At 50.9% G+C, this 18745-nt stretch overlaps 5 protein-coding genes across 5 annotated transcripts; 1 reads left to right on the top strand and 4 right to left on the bottom strand.

Moving 5' to 3' along the window:
• Positions 1–1133: 1133 nt before the first annotated feature.
• Positions 1134–3267, bottom strand: PFICI_06440 (uncharacterized protein; the record flags this gene model as incomplete). Its single annotated transcript, XM_007835021.1, has 4 exons — positions 1134–2307; positions 2515–2620; positions 2672–2861; positions 2914–3267. 4 exons carry the CDS (start codon positions 3265–3267, stop codon positions 1134–1136), a joined length of 1824 nt encoding a protein of 607 aa, XP_007833212.1.
• Positions 3268–4373: 1106 nt separating this feature from the next.
• Positions 4374–6125, bottom strand: PFICI_06441 (uncharacterized protein; the record flags this gene model as incomplete). The annotated part of the gene is made up of 1 exon (XM_007835022.1): positions 4374–6125. One exon carries the CDS (start codon positions 6123–6125, stop codon positions 4374–4376), a length of 1752 nt encoding a protein of 583 aa, XP_007833213.1.
• Positions 6126–6900: 775 nt separating this feature from the next.
• Positions 6901–9068, bottom strand: PFICI_06442 (uncharacterized protein; the record flags this gene model as incomplete). The annotated part of the gene is made up of 3 exons (XM_007835023.1): positions 6901–8275; positions 8338–8918; positions 8982–9068. The coding sequence occupies 3 exons, from the start codon at positions 9066–9068 to the stop codon at positions 6901–6903; spliced, it is 2043 nt and encodes a 680-aa protein (XP_007833214.1).
• Positions 9069–10677: 1609 nt separating this feature from the next.
• Positions 10678–12536, top strand: PFICI_06443 (uncharacterized protein; the record flags this gene model as incomplete). The annotated part of the gene is made up of 4 exons (XM_007835024.1): positions 10678–11028; positions 11085–11327; positions 11430–11998; positions 12071–12536. The coding sequence occupies 4 exons, from the start codon at positions 10678–10680 to the stop codon at positions 12534–12536; spliced, it is 1629 nt and encodes a 542-aa protein (XP_007833215.1).
• Positions 12537–12868: 332 nt separating this feature from the next.
• On the bottom strand, positions 12869–14606 carry PFICI_06444 (Inositol-3-phosphate synthase; the record flags this gene model as incomplete). Its single annotated transcript, XM_007835025.1, has 2 exons — positions 12869–14003; positions 14113–14606. The coding sequence occupies 2 exons, from the start codon at positions 14604–14606 to the stop codon at positions 12869–12871; spliced, it is 1629 nt and encodes a 542-aa protein (XP_007833216.1).
• Between the last annotated feature and the right edge of the window lie 4139 nt (positions 14607–18745).

Raw genomic sequence — 18745 nt, forward strand, 5'->3', positions numbered from 1 at the left:
CATACGACAGCTACCTCTGCATTACTCAAGTCACAAAACAAGTGCATCATAGGCTATAGCGAGGATATGACCATGACAAAAACGAGGCATACAACGTGGCTGGCCAAAGTCGCCGTTCATCCTTCGTGGCCCCTCTTCCAGATTGCCGAATGATACATGATCCGAAAGAGGGTAACAGCTCGCAATGGTTTTTCTTTTCTTCGTCATCATGTTTCCGCACCCGCTTCAAAACAAGAAAGAAAAAAAAAAGGACAATTCATTTCACATCTACCAAGGCGCTGTCGAATGTGCGGGCAGTGGCCCTAGCCGTCTCCACGCGGGAAGCTAGATACTGCGCAGCTGTTGAGGAAAAACGTGAAAAAGGGCACATCTGGGAGCTCACCTTTCCCCCCTGGCCCCCTGTAGGCAAGCATTCGATGCCCACGTGGGGGACAAAAAAAGAACATTGGGAAAAATGATGGACAAGGATAGAGAGAGAGAAATGCCCCATCAATAGCGAATAAGGCATACTCGAATCCACTCAGCACGGGGATATTTTTTTTTTCCCCTTCCACCAAGAAAAGATGGCCAGAATCTGCCTTGTCGGGAAATCCGAGACACCGGCCGTGGGAAGGGTCTGTGGTCTCCGAAATCTAGTTACAGTCCCGCCTTGGATCCACCAGATTCTTGGTATCCAAGAGAGGGAAAGGCTTGATGACCTCACTAAGGTTAGTTCAATGCCACCTGCTGTTGATATATTGAACAGCATCAAGTTGTGAATGGTGCATAGATATTTCCTGCTCATTTGCATTGCGAGTGGTGCCGTCATTTCGTGGATTGTGTCGGTTTGCACTCCTTTGGAAGGGCAGAGAAGAAGTGCATAAATACTATAAAATAGAGATATTGGCAATTACATGTGAAATTGTCAGTCCCTATCAACTTGCATGTCGCTATAGTCTTGTTCTCCTGGGACTTTTCTCAGCCCTTAGCGGAATACTGCTTGGCTAGAAATTTATCTCGAGCACGCTCTCGAACGCAATTCCCAAGTAACCAAAACTTGAAAAACACAATACTATTGCTGACGCTCGTGTTTCCAAAGATGCATCTATAACTGTTGTATCCCAAGCACAGTCTATGTTCCCGATCTGAGTGTATCATTTTGCTTCCTCACCTTCATCCTCCGCATCGCCCTCTAGCCATATCTCATGCCCATCTCCCTCTCTGACCCAGAAACTAGCTATGATCCCACAACAGGCAACGACTGCAAGGCCCCAAAACACAGCTCCCACAGCGCCATGAGACAATCCGAGTCCGTACAGATAGCCGCAAAGCACAGGTCCAACCGTTCTGGCAAGACTGGAGATGCTCATTCCCATGCCATGAACAGTACCCAGCACGCTTGGATGTGGCGTGCAATTGTTGACCAAGATTGTTTGAGCCGGTAGAGCAAACGTCCGGCCCGTGACTTGTATAAACAAAACGCCGAGTAGTGCCAACCAGATCCACGGTCCCGTTTTCTGGCCTGGCGGCGGTGTTGTCGATGGGATTATCGACAGGTATGGCAGCAGAGTGTACGCCATAGGGAACAAGAACAGGCAGAAGCGCCACATCTGAGGGGTACCGAAGCGTGATGAGAGCCGAGGATACAAGAAGAGCTGCATTGATATGCCTATCACCCCTAGCATGGCCATGGCAAAGCCAACGCTTCGAGAGGGCAGACCCAGGCCGCCCGTGAAGCGGAAGGGGAGGGAGGGTCGAAAGCCAGGCGGATTAGGGTCCGACGGATTGTATACCGGCGTGGAGAGAAAGACGAACCATAACGCATTGAAAGTGCCTAAATGAAAGGCAATGAGAAATTGTGAGACAAGCGTCATGCTCACGTTGCGGGTAAAGATGCGCCTAAATGGGAGTTTCTGCGTATACCGGGGCCGTGGCAGCGAAGCGGGATGCTCTTCCACTGTTGGCGACATTTCTACCGTGTTGATACTGGAAGAATGAGAATGCAGAGGCTTGTAGGCATACTTTTCTCGCCTCCAGATAAGTAACTGGCCAATCTTAATGGCAATCACTCGTCCGTAGTCGACGCTGCCGCGCAAAGCATCGTGCGTCTCTTCCAAACATAACCAAACGCCGACCAAGGCGCATAGAGCGATCCCGGCGCTCACTAGATTTGGCAGTGCGTATGGGAATCGATTGAAGAATTGTATACTACCGAATACTCCCGGGTAAGATGCAGCTGGGTCAGAGAGAAGACCGCCGAGGACAGGTCCAACGATGATTCCTACATTGAACGTCATTGGCATGAGCAGGAATGCTCTTGATTGGTACCTGTGTGTAGCGTGTCAGTGAGTATTTCATCAACAAGCACTAGGGTGCTGCATTACCTTTTCTCCCGAACTATTTCGCTAACCCTACAAGATGGTTAACCTTGCCCAAACCACAACAAACGCACAAGGCGGGCCACAGTCGAATTGGACATGTGTACCAGACGACAGGCGACCAGAACGGGTCTGTATTCTTAGAGCTTGAACTTACATTGTTCTCAGAACACCAGTATTCCCACTCGTCGCCCCGCCCAAGCATCTGAAAAAGAGAGCAGAGAGAAATGAAGTGGACAGCCCAAATCCAAGGCAGGATATTACTGGGTCACGTCAGCAAATATTGTCTTTTGGGGAGTTTGCAAGACACTCACGAGTGCCGACAAGACCAATAAGAATGACCCTCTTGCGTCCAACTCGAGGAGAATCGGCCACTCTGCCCCAAACCATTGCAGTTAGGAACTGGGCCGCGGTAAAACTCGCAGACAGTATACCGGCTTGGCCTGAGATGGTAGAATCTGGAAGACTTGAGTCAAACCATTTCAACTGGTAGAACATATAAGACTGGGGCGCCGTTAGTGACCTGGATCATAGTTCTCAGCTCTCTGGAGCTCACCTGCAACGATGTCTGCACCAGTGGCTCACTCAGCCGTGCCAAGGTAATGACGATTAACTGATTCTTCTTTGGGAGATCTCTCCATGCTACGACTTTTAGTTTTTGCTGTTTCTGATTACTCTCAGTGGAGCTTCTTGACGAGCCCTGGCTGCGGGCCGAACCAGGCTGGGATTCGATATCGGCGACTCGGTCCAGAGACGTCTGGAGTCTGAGATGCGCGGTCTCCCCGTCGTTGATTCTACCTTCCGCCATGGTGTTCACGGTATTTTCGAATTGTGTATCAATGTCCAAGCCTTCATCCAATGGTGTAGCATTGTTATCATGGCTGATAGAGCTGGAGCCTGAGCCACTCATCGATGACGGCGATTGCAAAATTGAACCTTGGGCCTGCAGGAGGACTCTGGCATATGACTTTTTAAAGTTTCTTGGAAAGCGCCTGCACTCCAATTTAACAATGTAATTTAGTGAATTATTGGCGAAAATAGCATGTATGGTCCGCTCCGGGCCGATTGCGTAGAACTCAGATCTCAACAGACAGTTTTTGAAGCTGAAAGAATTGATTTGCTCCGAAGTAGACACAAGAATTTTTTTTTTCCCTCTCGCTGTGACTTGTGACTGTCCAGTCAAGCGATAGCGGGTGCGCGTGCGCATGCGGCCTTATCGGAAACCGAGAGCGGGCGCGTTTGGACTCTTTGTTGCAGCGAATCCCGGAACCGAGACGGACGGCGGTTGGCCAGTCGTGTGACCTGCTTTTGTCAAATACTGCGCAGGCAGGCGACTTTGGCGGCCCAAGACGGCTGGGCCCTTGTAAGGGTATGAACGAGTAAAGGCCGGCGCCAACGCCGTGCATGACAATCCAGCACGCTGAATGGATGGATTGGAGGGACTGGGCAGACTAACGTCTGGAGATGGACCGGGGATACAACTCGCTGCACTTTGAATAAGGCTCAAGGCTCCGGATCGATCGGCCGTTCGTGGCGCGGGGCGGGGTCTTGCTTGCGTCTTTGCCTGCCTTGTTCTGTTTCCTTTGGGCCAATGGGAGGGAACATTAAATGGTCAATGGCACGCATAACGCTTAGGCAAATCTGTGGCGAGCAAATGAGCATAACGAAGCTTCAAGATGTGAAACATGGAAGAATCAAAGACGCAACTTCAAGGTGCTCCTCAGCCTTCTAGCTCTTCCTCTTTGGTACGTCTCTGAAATACCTACCGTCCCTTCCGTGAAAAGGATTCATATCGGTCAATATGACTCCAAGTAAATTGAGAGTGCTTTCCCTCGGTGATCTTTGGGGGAGCTACGCAATTTGCCCAAAAGAAGACATCCGAGAGAATTCCTTTTTCTTTTTCTGGATCGAACACTTTTATCATCATGTGTGTACGCCTCACTATTCAGGTATGAATGAAACACATTTTCCGAAAATCTTTTTCATCACAATGATCTAGGTTATAATTTTCTTATTCTACAAAACCATTGCAACAACCATGGCGAAAAGCCCGACTTGGCATGCAACCAATGATGAAAGAGTAATAGCGCCAGAGGTGTTTCCATCAGACCCTGACCCAGACTCTGAGCCTGAAGAAGAGCCATTACTGGGGCTAGCACTGCTGAGCTCAAGCAGCACTCCATGCGCCTCGGGAAGTATAATCTTGACGACACCATCATCCTCGACGGTGATGATTTCCGTGGCTTCGGTACCGACCTTTGCTCCAGTGTCCGGGTCAAAGGTCACGCCCGAGACTGTCACGTTGCTCTTTGCATTGGTGCCGGGACCCGCGAGCCGGGTCACACTGACGTTGCTGCCAGCAGCCCACGGCGTGTTGATGGTCAGCGTGCTGTTGGGTCGCTCTCCCTCGCTGAAGCTGGTGCCGTCGGTCGCGCTCAAGGTTGACGGATTGCTGAGTCCTTCGGTACCATTCCACACGCCCATGTCGAGGAAGACGAGCTTCTGCAGAGAGTCATTGCCATTGTAGATGGTGTAGCCGCTCAGAGAGCTCGAGTTCGCGTCCGGAATCGCAGAGACGCTGAATGATTCGTTGCTCGCCGATGCCACAATCTTGGATATGAAGTAGTGCCCGTACCAACCGGCCCGGATGCCAGGGACCAGGTCCTCACCCTTAAGAGTATATGGGACTGGGGTGAAGCTACTGTACTCGCTCTGGGCGCCGAGGTGGAAATATATCTTCTGGAACCCGAGAGAAGCAGCCATCAAGACGTAATCGACACCCCAGAGCGCTGCACCAAATGTGTCGCTGATACCACTCTTTCCAGAACAACTAATGGAGTTTGTCTCGCCCATGACCAAAGGAGCACCCGCGGCATCGGCCGCAGCCACCTGGGGAATATATTGCGAGACATTTAGCCATAGGGTTGTGTGGTTCGAAAGCAAGTCAAGACGCATCCGAAGCCAGCGGGTAGTGTCGCAGGTTGACTGTGGATAGAGGTGCGTGGCGTAGCTTCCAATGATGTCGGCGTCCGCCTCATCCTCTGCCGCCGTGAGGTTGGCAATGCTGAAATCGTCAATCTCATCCTGCTGATCCGGCACCAAGGGCGGGTCTGCAAAGACACCAGCTTGGAATTTGGGCTGTTTCGAGGCCGACTTGTACCAGTCCGAGTCGGTGATCTGGCCAGTCAGGTTGCGGAACTGCTCAAGGTACATTTGAACGCCCCAGCTGGCGTTTCTCCAGCCCTTGTGGATAAAGTGATCAATCTCATTGCCGGCCTCAAACATGAACAGCTTGTCTCCCAGTGCCTCGTGTACGGCTTGCGCTTCCGTCACTGCGTCTGCCCAAGCAGAGGCGTTGTTGGCAAAGTTGAGGGTGTAAATCAAGTCGGTTCCTTCAGGGAAGTAATCGCTCCAGGTCGTGTACCATTCTGGGGTAATGTTGAATTGAGTGACGCTTGGCAGTGCCGGCAACGGAAGTGAGGCATTGCCCGTCGGCAACGTATCGTGAATATAGGTCTGATCGGCCGTATTGCCACCAACACGAATCGGGGGTGCCTTGCCCGTCACGTCTTTGATGTGACCAAGCAGAGTAGAGGCCAAGGTATTGTTGATGTAGCTGTCGAGCCAGATTGGCTCAATCGAGTACCCATATACATCAGGGCCCAGTGCTCTCTTCGAAAGAGTGGCGGGTATGATGACCGTAGCATCCTTAGCTACCACGCCGCTAATCACGGCCAAGCCGAGGACAAGTGCTGAAGAAAACACCATGGCTGCCAATTACCAATTAGAGGATCATATATTGTTTCTCAGACCAATGTAGGATGTCCCAACACACAAGTCGAGACGAATTGAGGGCGAGAGGCCCCATTATTAAGAGCAACGCCCTGGCGATCCCCAATGACGATGGCTGGGCCTCGTATGTCATTCGGGGTATTTTGAGGCCCCTGGGTATTCAGCGTTTCTTGTTTCTCCAACGGCGCCAAGAGCCGTAAGCCAGGGGGGCATTTGCGGGGGAGGAATTGGGGTACGGGGAAGCTGGAGCCGACAGAGGCTAGGATTTTAGCGAGAGCACAGGTGAACTCTGGTTATTTTCTCTTCGTCTTTGCTCTTTCATTGCCGGAAAAATTGAGCTCGGTATGATGATCGTACCTAGAAGATGTTGACTAGCAACTTATCCGCAAGTTCACGAAGGCCTCGGAACATGCTGGTTGGCGGCTCAGCGTATGGGAATTTTCTCTTTACGAGCTGACCGCATGCTATACTGTGGGGAGGTCGAAAACGAGCTTTAACTACACTCAATTAGTGTCACCTAGGGCATCTCTCATGTCCATCTTTCATTCATCATTAGGCATTATGCAGGTCTCTCTACTCATGTCATTCATGATAGCTCTTTAGAGAGCATCATGTATTTCCGTTCCCATTTCATGACAGTTCTTTTTCATTCCGTCCCGTTTCCACTGTCTTCCTCTGCCTTGTTACTCGATTCACATACGTTGAAACCACCATGACTCTACCTCTAACCGATATCAATCCCCTTTGCTGCTCACAAGACCAAGGATGACCTCGGCATGCTCCCATGTATCACATCTTTGCCCTTGGATTGCGCCCATTCCTTCAGAGTCAGCATCGCTGCGCCCTGCCGATGATAGATTCGGTCCACACCAGCTTCAAGTATACGGGCCAGCGTCGAAAGTCCAATAGGCTCTTGATTGATATCCAAGTCCCGCAGATTGGGGAAGAGTTGAACGAGTTGAAGCAAGGCATCATCGGCATCGTCAATTTCATGGCCGACCGACGCCATGAGGCAGCTGATGCCTAGTGCGGTGATGCCAGTTGCGCCTGCTTCTGGCTCCAGCCACTGTCTAGTTTGGTCCAGGTCGCGCACGAGGGGCCATGGAAAGGGGCATATTTCAAGATGCCGGAGCTTGTCGCTTGCGACTGACGGCGCAATCAAAGATTTCCACTTATCATGACACTTTGGTGCGTGGTGATCCATGTCACGAACAACAAGCGTCTTCAGAGAGGGGAAGTATGGCTTGGGTGAATGTGGTGGCTGCACCACCCACTGGCCCCATTCCAGCGGTCTTTCAGGTTCCCAACTAAAGTTCCAACGGAGTGCTGTATTCGTAAGAACAAGTTCTTCGAGTTCCTCTGGAAGGAAAGGTGTCTTCACCAAAACCGTGGGAAAGTTACGAGACATATCCAATGCTATATCTTTGCCCATGGAAAGACTTTTCAGGTTATGCCACTGATTGATGGTTGCTACATCTTGCCATTCGTGGAAGTACAACGATACCCTGTCAAGGGATACCACCTGAATACTCGGGGCCATGTGCGCAATCGTGAGCATACAGATGGGGTACGGGCCTTGATTTGAAGGACCTGCAAGTCGGAGTGTGTGTAGTCGCGGATACTGCGGTCCAGCTGGGTCGAGGAAGAAGGGTCCTTGAGGCATTCCGAGCAGACTGAGTTCCTCAAGAGACTCACAATTGTTGGGCATTAGGTATTGCACAACATCGTTGTCTATCGTCAAATTTGGGCCCAGGTACAATGTTTTTAATTGGGGACCCTTGTATGACTCGGGGCGGACGTAACCTGTCCTTAGTGCGGCCGAGCCAGCCAGAGAGAGGTGACGTAGATGAGGGCATGCGCGTAGAATCGTTGCCAACTTATTGATCAAAAGAGGGAACGCGGCGCAGTCCCGGATGGTGAGTGATTGAAGCTGACCGCCGGGATATGTCACCAAGCACTTCTGTATGGTTGAAGCCGGTACGAGTCTAAAAGCCGGTATGGGTTTGGAAGGCGGTACGAGTCTGGTGGGCCGTATTCTGGCGTTGACGTAGAATTCTTGTTCCGTCCAGAGTCCCCGAGTCCGCTCTATGAATGTCTTCCATGACTTGGAAACTCGAAGAATGCCGCTGAAAAAACAAAAGCCAAGGTTATTAAGAAGTGGTCGGAAATGTTCACGTGATAAGCTTACCAATAGTTCTTCGTTTTAAGATTGCGCAAAACCTGGATGAACAGCTCAGTGGGAAGAACATGCACAGGGTCGATCTGTATCAATGCTTTGGAAGTAGTCTTCTCCTGCTCTTGCAGAGCGACGAGGCCCGGGTGCTGAGGGTTTGCGCGCGCCACCAGTGCGATTCCCTGCTGGTATACAGCCAGTGCGGTGGCCTGCTTCTTTGTTAGACGCAAGAGTTGACCCAGTCTGAGATAGCCCCGCGGATCTCGAGGTGCAATGCGTATGAGGTTTTGGCCATAGATGAGGCCCAACTTGTAGTCTTTTGTCTTGATACAGACCAAGACGAGGCTGCCGAGAGCCACGGCGTGCGACTCATCTTTGCAGCGTTTGGCGGCCCGTCGGGGGCACGTGCAAGACTGGCGCAACGCCTCGCTCAGTGTGTGGTCATGGCAGGCTTGGAGGAAGTCGATGCATTTGCACTCTAGATTCGGCTTGCCGACTTCACACTTGCAGCTTTGGGCAGCCTGACGGAACAGAAGGTGAGACAGAGTCAGCAAATAGCCATATCCAGGAATAATAGATGATGGTGGGGGGTGGAGCTGCTCATTAGGTAAGGGAGGCCAGTAGTAGTAGGTATGTCTGTTTGTGGATAAGGCACTTACTTGTCTGAATTGACGAGACGCCGCAATCAGGTCGCCGCTCTGATAGCAGGCGGTGCCCTTGCTGACCATCTGCTGCATAGACTGCATTGTTGACTTCTGTACTTGGGTTCAATACCTCACAGTACTGGTTCCCTCGTTAGACAAAACCAAAGGGCGTCGGCGAGACGATTGGTGGTTTTGTTTGGCGTGAGTTAAAGAGTTTGGCAGAAAGTTGCACTGGAGCGTTTGTAAGTCGAGCAGCAACGCGCCGCCAAACGCGCCGCCGTCAGCAGCTGGGCGGGAATGTGGGGCACCGTGTTTAATAGCCGTCCCCACATGTGCTGCTGTAGCGGCTAGCCTGTACTCTGTACGTACTAAAGTATTATCAAAGACTTCACTTCTATGGTACAATTGTGCACTGGATTTGGACGATCGTGGGTTGTCATCTTCTTTGGTTTATCTTTCCCTGTACTGGTGAACTCAGATTTGCCCACTTTATGTGTCAGATATGCAGTTTCATTCCATTGCGTCTTGAGAGACCTGTCCATGGATCGTCTTGGGCCTGGGCAGTGGGCAGTAACAGTTGAGCTGTTTATTCAAATGTATACATACCATACGTCATCTTGCCCTATTCCATAGAAATACATGTGAAATACTAGAATATTATCTTGAAAATGTGCTATGGTTCATTCATTGGTGTCTTGTCGATTTCATGTTCTAGTTTTGCTGCTGCACATTCAAGAACATCAAGTGAATAAAGCATGTCTGAGAATTCGAAACTTTATTGCTCGTACTCACTCCCAGGTTCTAGCTGGACATAAAAGTCTCGGGTAAGCCTCATCTGCTTCAAGTGACCCGGTCTTCAAGCACAAAAGTTGACTTGATAGTATGTATACATCCTAAGTGGACGTCGAGCCAACCCCACAGCAAGTTTCGAGGCCAAGGGCTTACTATATGAGGTCAAAGTGCACATCTAATTGATTATAGTTCCTCCGCGGCCTCCGCATTCTATACAAATGGTCATTGTCAGCAAAGTTACTCTCCTGTATCTACTTGGAGCCGTCTTGTCGCGCTCACCATCAGAAGCCGAATCGCGATAACAGAGTAAGGCTGCGGGTTTGCACCAAAACAGGTATTCATCTGTGGGTAATGCATGTGACACAGGGATCGGATGCTGCATTCAAATTCCATAAAGCACGAGACTGGAGGTGGATTGATATCTCCTTGTTTCCTAGCGGCTCTACCTGCAGCGATATGTCAATATTCTCCAGTCCCTTACTTCTTGCATTAAGCATACCCTCCCTCCTGTGAGCAGAGCTGCAACAGGTGGTCTTCACCTATCACAAGAGAGCCTTTGAAAACGTTAGCCGCCAAGAGGACGCGCTGACGTTTGACGGAGCCAAGAAGGGTGGAGGGAGAGTTTGGAGAGTCATGCATAATCCTACCATTCACGGTGCGCAATCACTGCATTTGCATGGCATATTCGTGCCAACGCAATGGCCCCCCTCGCTGCCGATCAAAGCCTTTACCGTCCAATGGCTATCGCGTTTGCCAGCTTTGCTTCCGATAAGTGTATAGTACAGGCAGCTGTTCGCGAGTTTCCGCCAGGCGGACATGATGTTGCGGTGCAATTCAAAAGACGGGCCACTCGTCTCATTCTTTGGTTTTCATCCTTTTCGCACCTATACTCTGATACTCTTCTCATGTGGGTGTAAACATGGTACTCTTCGCAGTATATCCCATTGGCGTTGCTTGTATTTTGGTGCTACTGTACCGGCTGAGTCAAGTTGGACGACGTCCCAAAGGTCTGCCCCCAGGACCACCAACAATTCCCATACTTGGCAACATACACCTCATCCCCAAGGAGAAACCGCATCTTCAATTTCAGAAGTGGGCAAATGAATATGGACCCATCTATTCGCTCATTCTGGGAACAAAGGTCATGGTAGTTCTGAATACCGACCAAGCCATCAAAGACTTGCTGGACAAGCGCAGTAACATTTACTCGTCGAGACCAGAGATGTACCTTGGCCAGATCGTCAGTGGTGGCTTTCGCATGTTGCTCATGGTAGGTGAAACCAGCCTCATCAACCCGCTGCCATCATCTCTCACAAGATATTTTAGGAGTACGGAAATAATTGGCGCACGCTTCGCGGCATCGTACACAACAGCCTCAATATCAAAGCCTCCCGCACCTACGTAACATACCAAGACTTGGAGAACAAGGACATGCTGCTGGGATTTTTGGAGGCTCCGGACCAATTTATTCAGCATATCCGGCGCTTTACCAACTCTCTGTCGATGCAGATGATGTATGGCATTCGCACCACCAGCATCGAGGATCCCCAGATGAATCAATTGTACCATGTAGGTTAATCCAGTGCATAAACAGATTAGTTCATTTTTCTGGAAAATGAGGGGGAAAGAAAGAGTGAAAGTAAAGAACATTGGTCACTGACCACTTTCTAGGGCTTTGAAAAGTTCAGTAGTGTGCTGGCGAGTACCTCGGCCGCACTGACCGACGTATTTCCGCTCCTCCGACACCTCCCCGACGCGCTGCTGCCCATGCGACGGTACGCACGGGAACTGCACCAAGAGGAGCTGAAGCTGTGGATGGGCCACTGGCTGGGCTTCAAGCAGCGCCTGCGCGACGGCAAAGCCAAGCCGTGCTTTTGCATCGACCTGGTCAAGGCCCAGGAGGAGACGGGCATCTCGGACCCCCAGGCCTCGTACGTGAGCAACTCGCTGCTCGAGGCCGGGTCCGACACCACGGCCGCGACCCTCGTGGGGTTCGTCCAGGCCATGGTCATTTTCCCAGAGGTTGTTGCCGCCGCCCAGGCCGAGCTCGATCGCGTCTGTGGGGACCGCATGCCCGACCTTAACGACTTGCCCGATCTGCAGTATATACGCGGCTGCATGAAGGAGAGCTTGCGCTGGATGCCGACGGTTATCCTCGGGGTCCCGCATGCCGTGATTCAGGATGATGAGTACATGGGATACAAGATTCCCAAAGGGGCCGGGGTGCTCTGGAATGTCTGGTAAGCGAGTTGCTCTAATTTGATACATTATGGGTTGAACAATGAGAACGCGGCACTAACAAGTAGAGCAAGGACTTTGCACAATGATCCGAAACGGCATCCAGACCCCAGGAGATTCGACCCGATGCGCTGGGCCGACGATCGGCAGACGTCGGCCCAGGCGGCGACCAACCCGGACGTGACCAAGCGCGATCAATTTGTCTTTGGCGCCGGGCGTCGGCTGTGCCAGGGCATGCACATTGCCGACCGCTCGCTGTTCCTCGCCATCTCCCGCCTGCTCTGGGCCTTTGACTTCCGCCGGGCCATAGGACCCGACGGCCAGGAGATCTTGCCCGACATGGGCGATCTCATCGAGGGCACATTTGTTCAGCCGAAACCCTTCAAGGCTGATATCAGACCGAGAAGTGCTTTCAAGGCGGAACGCGTGCGTGAGGAGTGGAGTGAGATGAAGAAGCTGCTAGATGATCAACTTCAATGGAAAAGTGTCCCAGAAGGGCTTATCTGGAGGGATTATGAGCCTGCCGAAGTTAAAGCTTAGGCACACAAGAAGAGTCAAATTTGGGTGACCTAGTGACCCTGGGATCATTATGCAGTCACAAACGAGTTTGAGAATTTAGGGTCGCTTCGAGCACTTGAAGGTAGTGGGTGGATGATCATGTTCAATTTTGTGTGACTATGTAGGATGTTGAGATCCTAGAAACATCTTCGTTGAGCAATGGTAGAAAGACGCTCACGGAGCAATGTCCCTCACCAAGAACGATGTGAATACCAGCTAAAGTAGACAACTTCTACAATAAAGCAGAAGGGCCCAGATACGAAACGAAAAATTGCCGACGAGTCTCGGTCGCTCATTTCCACGGCGGAGCCAGTCTAGAACAACTTGTGCTCAAGGGTCATATCGGACTCGGGCTCAAGTCCAACACAAGCCCTGAAGATGTTGGTCAGGGCACCACGCTGCTTGGCCAAGGCATTGATGACTGGAGTGCCTGGGGGCGTGAGCGGTGCCTTCAGCATGTAACTAAGGATGCTCAAAACGCTGTGGAAGCCACGGAAGTCCTTGGTGGCGACACCATCAGTAGAGCTGGCTCTCCATTGGATGCGAGTCATCATTTCTGCCACGACGACCAAGTCAATGATCAACGGCGAGGCGAGCAGAGAGTCCTCACAGACATTGAAGATTGAAATGGTCTGGTGGCCACCAAGGAAGATCTCGGCGTAATACTCGTCCAAGGCACGCTTGTTGTCGCCGACAGCCGGCATGTACTTGATGACGACGGTATGGTCAGGGTGCTCACCCTTCTTGTACAGAACCGAGTTGGCTTCAACCATGTCATCGACGACATTGGACTTGGAGATCTCCTTGGATCGGAACTGCTTGTGGGAGCTCAGGTTCTTGCCGTCATTGTTGCCAAGGTGGTTGTACGAGGCGATGGACGTCAGCTTGATACCGGCATTGATCAGGAAATCGACCAAAGCTGATTTCATCTTGGTCTGGCCAGACTTGAAATCGTCGCCACCAATGAATGCGCCATGCTTCTCGGCAAGCTCAATGGCACCAGGAACGAAAGTGTTCTGTGGAGAACCATTGATAAAGGGCGCATTCTCAAGAATGCAAGCAATAGCAAAGACAGTTGAAGGGGAGACCTCTTCATGTCCATCGTCGACAGCCTTTAGCAGGTTCTCGGCCGTGTCGTTGACTCCAGGGATGATGTCGGCGTATCTCTCCGTGTTAGCAGTCCAAAGGACAATGACCTTGTCCAGGGAGTTGGTGGCCTTGAAGTCTTTGATATCCTTTCGAATTTGCTCAATGTGAGCCGTGCAAGCCTTGGTGCCCTTGATGACGTTGTCGGCTCTATCTTCCTGGTTGGCAGCAATGAAATCGGGATAGTAAATGGATGGTAAAGGAACCATGTTGGTCATCTCCTTCTTGACTTGCGCCTTGAGTGTCGGCTCCAATACTGCAGCTCTATCCATTGCATCGGCCAGGTTCATGCCAGAAATATCCCTATTGGGGAATATTAGCATTGAAATCCGTTGAGATAGTTGAGGCGGCTCTCAAAGCCATGATACTCCAGAGAGCGTCTTCTAGCAAGCCTCATCGTTTTACTACTTACCAACCACCAATGACAAGATCGTTTGGATGAACCATGGGAAGAACATCGTGAAATGGAATGTTGACGTCTTTGTTGGTTTCGGCCTCGGTTCCAAGCTTCATGGTCGATCCCATAATCACGGAACCATAGTAATTGGCAGCCCTCGGACCCTCACGCGTCTCCCAGACCAAGTTCCGGCGGTTCGCAATGATGCCGGCAGTTACGGTAGTGCCATTGTTGCCACCCCATCCTACCAACATCATGCCCACCTTTGGAACCTGGCGGTCGACCTTGAAGTCGTAGTTGGTCTCCTTGGGAGTGGCGACATACTTACCATTGCCGTTCTTCTTTACGCTGGTGGTTCGGTAGGTGTACTTGGAGCGGATCTCGGAGTCAGTATAAACAACGTTGGGCGAGTCCACCTGGAACAAATCCTCATGGACGGCAGTTCCGGCTTGACGATGGTGTCCATCCCCATTCGAGGAGGCCGAGTCGACCTCGGCGTGCGGCGCCATGATTGACAATTGACGGGCTTTCAGTAGAGTATCGGTCTTGTGGGCGATAACTCTTTAGGGAGAATAGGGTGAGTCCGGTGCGCCGCCAGAAGCAGTGCAGCGGCCTCCTCGGTGGGGATTGTGGACGCTGGAACATGGTCAACTGGGTGCACATTGAGGCAGACTTTGGACTTCTGGATGTATGAAAACGTACGAGTTGAGAAGGTTGGAAAACGTCTTGACGGTTGGTGGGACCGCAACCCGGGGGTGCGATCAACTGTTTAAGACGAGGTTTGGGGCCTTGAAGGCGGAGCAACAATTGCCAAAACTACAGTCTGTGTGTATCTACAACTTGATTATGTGGACAAGAGAAAGAGAAGAGAGACGAGAAGGAGAGGCGTGAGGCGGATTGGCACTTGGATATTTATTTGAGCTGTACGGAATACGCGGGGGAAAGATGCCCAACAATCCGGGGCCAGATCAACTAACGGAGCCTCTTCTCCACGGTCCTCGGCTGGTCGGATAACGCCAACACACACAAACATGCAGATGTAGCAGCTTGACCAAGTCCCAACAACTCCACCGGTTTCCAATAGTATCGGGTTGAAGGTGATGTTTTTGTTCCCGAACATGCCTATCCGATTGCGTGGACTGTCGTGCGAGGCACCCGTATCCTGTAGCTAGGACCCTGAAGATACCCATTTGGGAGGGGTCAACAGGACAGTGATTGGCTGCCAATGCGCAAGCTAGCACCCAGTTCCGAATGGTACGGAATAATGAGCCCTCAAGTCAGCCGCCAAGCAACCATCTTACACAACATTGAAAGGCGGTCAATGGCCGCGACCACAGGCGTTATCATCAAGCGACGTCGCTTAAGTCGTGGTGCAGAAGACCGTCGGATAACTCGCATCATCCTCGGTTGGTGTCTATGTTTCGGAAGACTCGCGCTCCATGAAGTTACAGCAGCACTGCGTGACTTGAGAACAGATAAAGATGATTCTTGTTGCAATAGGTACGCACGCTGCATTAGCTATCAGTACCTCCATTAACTAGAGACCCTCCCTCTGCCCACAAAAGACGCATCTGGTGGCAGCGGAATCTATCTGAGTATTTGACACTACAACTCAACAATAATAAGAAGCGCCAGTGAGGTAGATGGCTTCAAATGGGAGGCACAGGATTCTGGAGGTGCTCGAGTAGTATAGTAAGCTGGGGGATTATGTACCTAGCATATGAAGATGTATTTCCATGTGAAGACCTGATTGAGCTTGTCCGCAATTAACCATGATCGTCCCTATACATTAGCTTTCGAATCCCTTGACTCGCTATAGGGCAGACACCGCAAGTTAATAACCATATCGAATGTTGTCGAGAACACGAGTAAGACTGTGATTTTGACTACAGCCGCGGAAAGAAACGATGGGGGCAGGTCTAATTCTAATAAATTGAGCACTTGCCAAAACCACGCAGACCAGACCATCATACAGGGCACTATGACTACCATCGAGAGAAATGCACGCATATTAGTTCTTGGTAAAGAACACTGATGTTGAAAGATCAACATCAACAAGTTCCACTGTCTGTGGTCAATTACGATTATTCCCGATCTGCTGGGTTAAAAAGGTACGACAAAAGACATACGGTTTCCGGAGATGCCCAGCCAATGAGGCCGTCTCATTGCAACCCAGTCCTGTGGGTTGCCGAATTTGGGGGCACAAACCCGGGGTATTCAAGGGGTCTCAAGCACGAATGTCGATCGTCATCGAACTGCTCTCATGACGGCCCGTGGGAACCTGGTGATGGGGGAACACTGATAAGAAAAGCCGCGACGGAACGCAGATCTCCCTTTCACACTTCGCGACCGCTACATTCGTGGTGGTAGACACTATCAAGGCCCATCTCCAGATTGCGCGCATTATGTAAAATGCGCCCACGAAACCCTGGAGGGCACTAGGATTTGGCATATCGCGATAGTCCTCTGGTCCCTCTTCAGCAGCCCCGTTCATGCCAGGAAATAACTGGGCACGTGGATATTGAAATGTCATCATAATCATCAAATACATGGACAGATTCACGGAAACAGAAGATGGGCGGTTAGAATTTCTGGCAACCTGAGGCTGGTGCGCTCCTCCTCGAATCCTCATTAGGCCGATTGTAAGGTCTGATGAAACGTCTTGGCTTTATCAAGCCGTTCGCCAATGAACGATCCATGATCGCTCATGCTCATACAAGGCCAAGCGCCTTCAGAAGCGCCATACGATATTTGGATATTTAATCAGGTTCGCCGTATTGTCAGACTTCAAGTGCAACATATATCGGCTTGAATTATCACCCTGGAGGCTGCTTCCTATTCGCTCAATCTTAATCACTAGGTAGAAGGCAAACGGATTGAGTATGGGCATACTTGAGCTTCTACTCCGGAGATGCTCCGTCCAATCGATCGGTTCAATTTGTTGTTACTCGGAACCGTGTGTGGCTTGAACTTGAGATGGTGGGATATCACGAGGGCGATTCATTTCAACCAGTGATCAATATCGAGCAGAATTCGATGTGTGGCTTGGAACTGTTTTTAGTCAAGGAAGCTCGCTAGAAGCAACTGGCAGAAGGCCGCGGCGTGAGTCCGGTATATCGAAGGTCGTCGCTTTGGACTGGACTGCTTCAGGTTGCGACGGGCCTTTTTTTTCCCTTACCTCAAGGTAGGATTGCATTAACAACGATTCGTGTGCAATTGCGTCACAAGTTCGTGGACAATTCAGACGAAGCAAAGCGCACACGAATCAGTCACACGTTCACAATGCGATCCCATGACAGCAGGTATGAGATTAGTATGGCGTCGTGGAAAAGAGTTCGATGTGCTTTGGCTCTTCTTGGGCTGTATTCAGTAACAAGGTAAATGAGGACGGTCTGATGATCTCGCAGCTAGCAATTGTCCCAAGACAAAATTAAACCCAGTGGAAGCAAAAGCCAGCCGCAGCCGGACTTATCATGACCAACCCCCGAGGATTTTGGCCCCATCTCACTAGCAACGGGGGGCGACCAAGACCCATTTTGCATGATGTGCCAATCGTTTTCAACAACTGGTACAAGCAGAAATGACGACGTTCCATATTGTCTCCCAAATGCCGACCAGTGACTCGTCGAGAACATATGCCGTTCCCACATCAACGAATCCAATCACCACTGCTGCTGTCGGCTGAATGGGGAATGCGGCATAATCGTATCTCAGCCGAGACAGAATGCCTAGGTAAGTATCTGGCTTTGCAACAGTGATAGGTGCTGTGATGGTTAAGCGCGCCATAGAAGGCACCGAGAGGTTGGATCTGACCAGTGAGCTTAAATAAAAAGGGGCTTGGCTTAAGAAGAAACCCAAGCACGTATAAGACCATATCAGTCAAGTAGGCACACGACAGCATCAGGAAATTTGATCAGAAATCGCGGGAAACACATCACTATTATCAGGCGGCGTTCCGGCGGTCGGCGTAACGCTACAGACAACAAGTAGGTACATTCAAGAAGAGAGCATGGTACATAATCATTGGACGTACCAATCAATCAATCAATCAATCTTTGAATGTTCGTACGTACTACTAAAACTGTGGATGCCAATTCTAAACTACACTAGTTCCAGTGGTCCCTTTGGCCCTCGGGGGACCGCTAGAGTTGCCCAGCAAGCCACACGCACCCTCTTTGCCCGTGACAACCATTCGCGTTCCTTGCTTCGCTAGCTGCGTGGAGAGGAGCTCATTAATAACCAGAAAGCTTGTGGGGCACCAAAGATAGAGGGCGCTCCCTCTCATCACGTCGAAATCTTGTTAGTGGACGGACGCCATGAAGGAAGCCAATTCTAGCTGACTTCTGGTACGGTGGTAGACGGCTGTAGTCATCTATCTGGAATCGTTCTCGAAGTGCTGTAGCATCGCGGGAGGATCCCAGCTACTTGGGTAGCGCTATCGTCCGGCTTATTACCAGTCACTCGTCTTTACAAAAGAGGAAGCAGTTGGAAAACGGCCTCGCCGTATTTCAATTCAACCATTCAGATCGGAATCTCGATTGACGTAGGGGGTTTTTAAAAAAAGGACGCGGTCTTCTCGCGCATGCAATACCGTTGAGGTGCCTGAATCCTTGGAAGCCATCGTCCCTCTCGAGTCTCCTCCCTCTGC

Source organism: Pestalotiopsis fici, assembly GCF_000516985.1.
Source record: "Pestalotiopsis fici W106-1 unplaced genomic scaffold PFICI_Scf_4, whole genome shotgun sequence".
NCBI classification, from domain to species: domain Eukaryota; kingdom Fungi; phylum Ascomycota; class Sordariomycetes; order Amphisphaeriales; family Sporocadaceae; genus Pestalotiopsis; species Pestalotiopsis fici.